Source organism: Otolemur garnettii, unplaced genomic scaffold (assembly GCF_000181295.1).
Source record: "Otolemur garnettii isolate 467f Iridium unplaced genomic scaffold, OtoGar3 scaffold00141, whole genome shotgun sequence".
Taxonomy (NCBI): domain Eukaryota; kingdom Metazoa; phylum Chordata; class Mammalia; order Primates; family Galagidae; genus Otolemur; species Otolemur garnettii.
Genome location: NW_003852536.1, coordinates 3,209,890 through 3,213,508, shown reverse-complemented (window position 1 = coordinate 3,213,508; position 3,619 = coordinate 3,209,890). Strand labels below are relative to the sequence as shown.

At 33.4% G+C, this 3,619-nt stretch overlaps 1 protein-coding gene across 1 annotated transcript in view; it reads right to left on the bottom strand.

Moving 5' to 3' along the window:
* ADSS (adenylosuccinate synthase) overlaps nucleotides 1-3,619 on the bottom strand; it is a 41,099-nt gene that overhangs the window by 22,691 nt on the left and 14,789 nt on the right. The window contains exons 5-6 of the mRNA XM_023518542.1: nucleotides 1,968-1,984; nucleotides 740-757 (exon numbers count right to left, since the gene is read on the bottom strand). Of these exons, the coding sequence (XP_023374310.1) occupies nucleotides 740-757; nucleotides 1,968-1,984 (35 nt within the window). The remainder of the gene's footprint in view (nucleotides 1-739; nucleotides 758-1,967; nucleotides 1,985-3,619) is intronic.

Below are 3,619 nucleotides of genomic sequence, written 5' to 3'. Positions count from 1 at the left end.
TATAAATTAATAATTAAATTGACACAGAGAAAAAAATCTAAATTCCCTATATATGTTAAAGAATTCATAAAAATTCCTATAAAGATTTTCTATAAAATATTTAAAGAAGAAATGCTACCAATCCTATACATAAAAAAAGGCATTAAAACTAAAAAAATTAAATTAAAAAATTAAAACTACAGACCAGTATCTCTTAGGATAAAAAACAGTACATCTTGATTAAGTGGGACAGGGCACCTGAGTTAGGCGCAGGGCATATACTTATGAAAACAGACAAACTCTTTCTTTGACACACAATCTTAAGTGAGGTGTTAGGTTTCTGTTTTTACTGATGAGGGGAAACTAATGCCTGGGAAGTAAATTAACTTGCCAGAGGACACATAATAAGATTTGGACCCTGATCCCTAGAACTCAAAAGCTTTTAATTCTTTTTCTATTACACTGTACTTCATATCACTTAACCACACCGCACATAGACTTAGTTATTATATTATAGAAAAAAATTGTAATCCTTGTTAATATTTTTAAGCATCTATGTGCCAGATTCTATGTGCAGTTCTGAAATAAGCGTTCTAATGCCACGAGTTGCAGAAGAGCTTATGTTAACAGCACTGTCCTTTCAGTCCCCGGGGAGAGGGGAGAGAGTCCCAGGAGTGGTTTCACAGCAATGATGCTCAGCCAATCTTCCAGTCATTTATTTTTTAATCCCTTTCATCATTACAGAACTGGATGGATTAACACAGATGTTTCTTACAGGCTTTTGGATAATATACATTTTAAAGCAAACACATATATTATCACACATATTACTATTAACACTTAAATTTTAGCCTGAGCTTATCTTCTCTAGGCCCAGTTCTTCTTTATCAGAAGTACTTTCCTTTAAACATACACATTTATGGAAAAGAAAAAAGAATTTTTAAAGAAAATATTGTAAATAAAATAATTCACATTTATAATGGTTTAAGATCACTTTCCTCTTATTTTGAATCTTTTGACCGCTTTGCATTAATATTTTATTATGATTATTATTATTATTTTGTAGTCTAAAGTAGTTAAGTAACTTGCTTAATCACCATGTTGTACCCAAGGATACAAACTGTCAAGTGACAGGCCAGGTGCAATGTCTCACACCTGTAATCCCAGCACTCTGGGAGGCCGAGATGGGTGGACTGCCTGAGCTCACAGTTCAAGATCAGCCTGAGCCAGAGCAAGACCTCATCTCTAAAAATAGCCAGGCATTGTGATGGGCACCTGTAGGCCCAGCTACTTAGGAGGCTGAGGCAAGAGAATCGCTTGACCCTAAGACTTGCTGTGAGCTAGGATGCCACAGCACTCTACCAAGGGAGACAAAGTGAGACTCTGTTTCTAAAAAATATAAAAACCTGTCAAGTGAGGAGCCAAAGCATTTGCAATGAAGAAGGAAAGTGGAGAATCCAAATGGGAACACAGATATCTCTTGATACAATGCTCTTTCCAATAGACTGCTATCATCAGTATACAATTATATACAGCCAAACTAACTACCATGTAAAATACACTTAGGCTGTATGTTACTCAAAGGACAGGGATTAGGGATTATTCTATTTTGTAATGCTAAATTGTGTATTGCTGATTAAGATACTGAATTTCACAGAGCAGACAACTATCAGAACAGTGTGAAACTTTCCCTGTAAGTCAGGGGCAATGAATACCAAAAGGCTACACATAAAAACCATGAAGGGAAAAGTTATCTATTGGTAACAGAATAAAATAAGGTCAATGAGTAGTGAGTATAAACAGACAAAAAAACTACAATAGGACGTCACAAAAATATTTATTTCCCTGTATAGCTAAGGGACTATCATACTAACGTTATATTGCTTTCTATATCAGAACACTATAGTGATATATATGGAATAAAATACAAGTTCTAAGATAAGCTAATAACAGAAAATATTTTAAAAATCAGCTTAAATCAGGCCAACAAATGACGAGCTCCTTCCTCTGAAAAGCAAAACAAAACCCCTTTGTGCTTATCCAAAAGGCATGTTATTATTGGGGACTGCAAACCTTCTTTCTTTCTTTTGTTTTTATCTTGGTATGCATCTATGCTATTAGTTACTCTGGAAATATAGAAGGTTCTGTTTAAATAAAAATATTACTGATAATATTATCATAGTTTAAAGTACTCACAAGCCTACTTTATGGAAAATATGAAAGTATCCCATGTTTTATCCGGTCACACTAGTAACCACTAGTCTTGTGTTCAAGGATAACTGGTCTACTCAAATAACATATAAGATTATAGAGAGAGATGTAAACATGCTTTGCAGGGAAAATAAAAACTTGTTCTTTTTTCCAGATGGTATAGATTAAAAAGAAGCCTGTGGCAAACAACATAAGGAAGAAAAGGGCATTTTTCACATAAAAACTTTATGTTAAATCCAGTATAGTTTGCTTCAAATAGTTATTTTATTTTATTTTATTTTTGGTTACTAAGATTATACACAGGATTTAAGTCTACAGCTCTTATCTGGAGTCACTGTTATTTAATTTTTGCACTTGGCTGAGAAATACTGAGAACCTTGAGTAGGTGCCTTTTAAGTAGAGGTCAATTGCTAAAACTAAGGCAGCTATTGTCTCAGGACATATCTATAACTTGTATATATATTTTAATATAATTTAAGAGTTTGATCAATCATATAGTTGCTTTACACTACACAGTTATACTACATGTTTATACCTATTTTTCTTTCCTGGTTATTTTGGTTATTCTTTCTATCTCCTGGTTACTCCTGTGCATAATCTTAGAACCCCAGTGAAATAACTTATCTGAAGTAAACTATTTTTTAATCATGTCATTCTATAGGTCCAGAAACAGGATAACAGGGAAGAAAAATCCAGATTTATTGGCAGTGGCTAAAATTAATTCTAGAGTTCAGTTTGCTCTAGCTAATGGAAGAAGGGTAGTCTGAATAAAGTCTGAAACATTTAAAAAGCATTAATTATTACTAGGCATTGAAGACTCCAAAGGTGATTTGGAGGGGAGAAGGAGAATGAGGGATGGAAACTCACTATCAGATACAATGGACATTATTTGGGTGATGAGTATACTAAAAGCCTAGACCTCGCCACCACATGATATATCTAACACAATTGCACTTTAAGAAAAACCATTGAAATAAATACAAACTAAAAAGCAGTAATTATTATAATTTAGGTAGAGAGTCACTCTATAAATATTTGCCAACTGGTAGATTTACTTTTATGTAAATAAATGTTGTTTGCATTTTGATATGGCTAATTTTTAATAGAATTCGAGATTTCTCATGACATACTACTTATAAATATGCTAACTCTTTCCTCAGAAATAGTTAAAGTTTAGCCTAGTCCTTGCTAAAGCAGAAGAAAGAAAAAAATTAAGAAGACTGTTTTGTATTTGGAACCCAACTATTATAATCCATCCTACTTTGGTTAAATAGAAATAAAAGACAAGATGACCAAAAATCGCATTACAACAAAGATATTTGTATCAGAATGTTTATCGCAGCCCAATTCATAATTGCCAGGTCATGGAAGAAGCCCAAGTGCCCATCGATCCACGAATGGATCAACAAACTGTGGTATATGTACACCA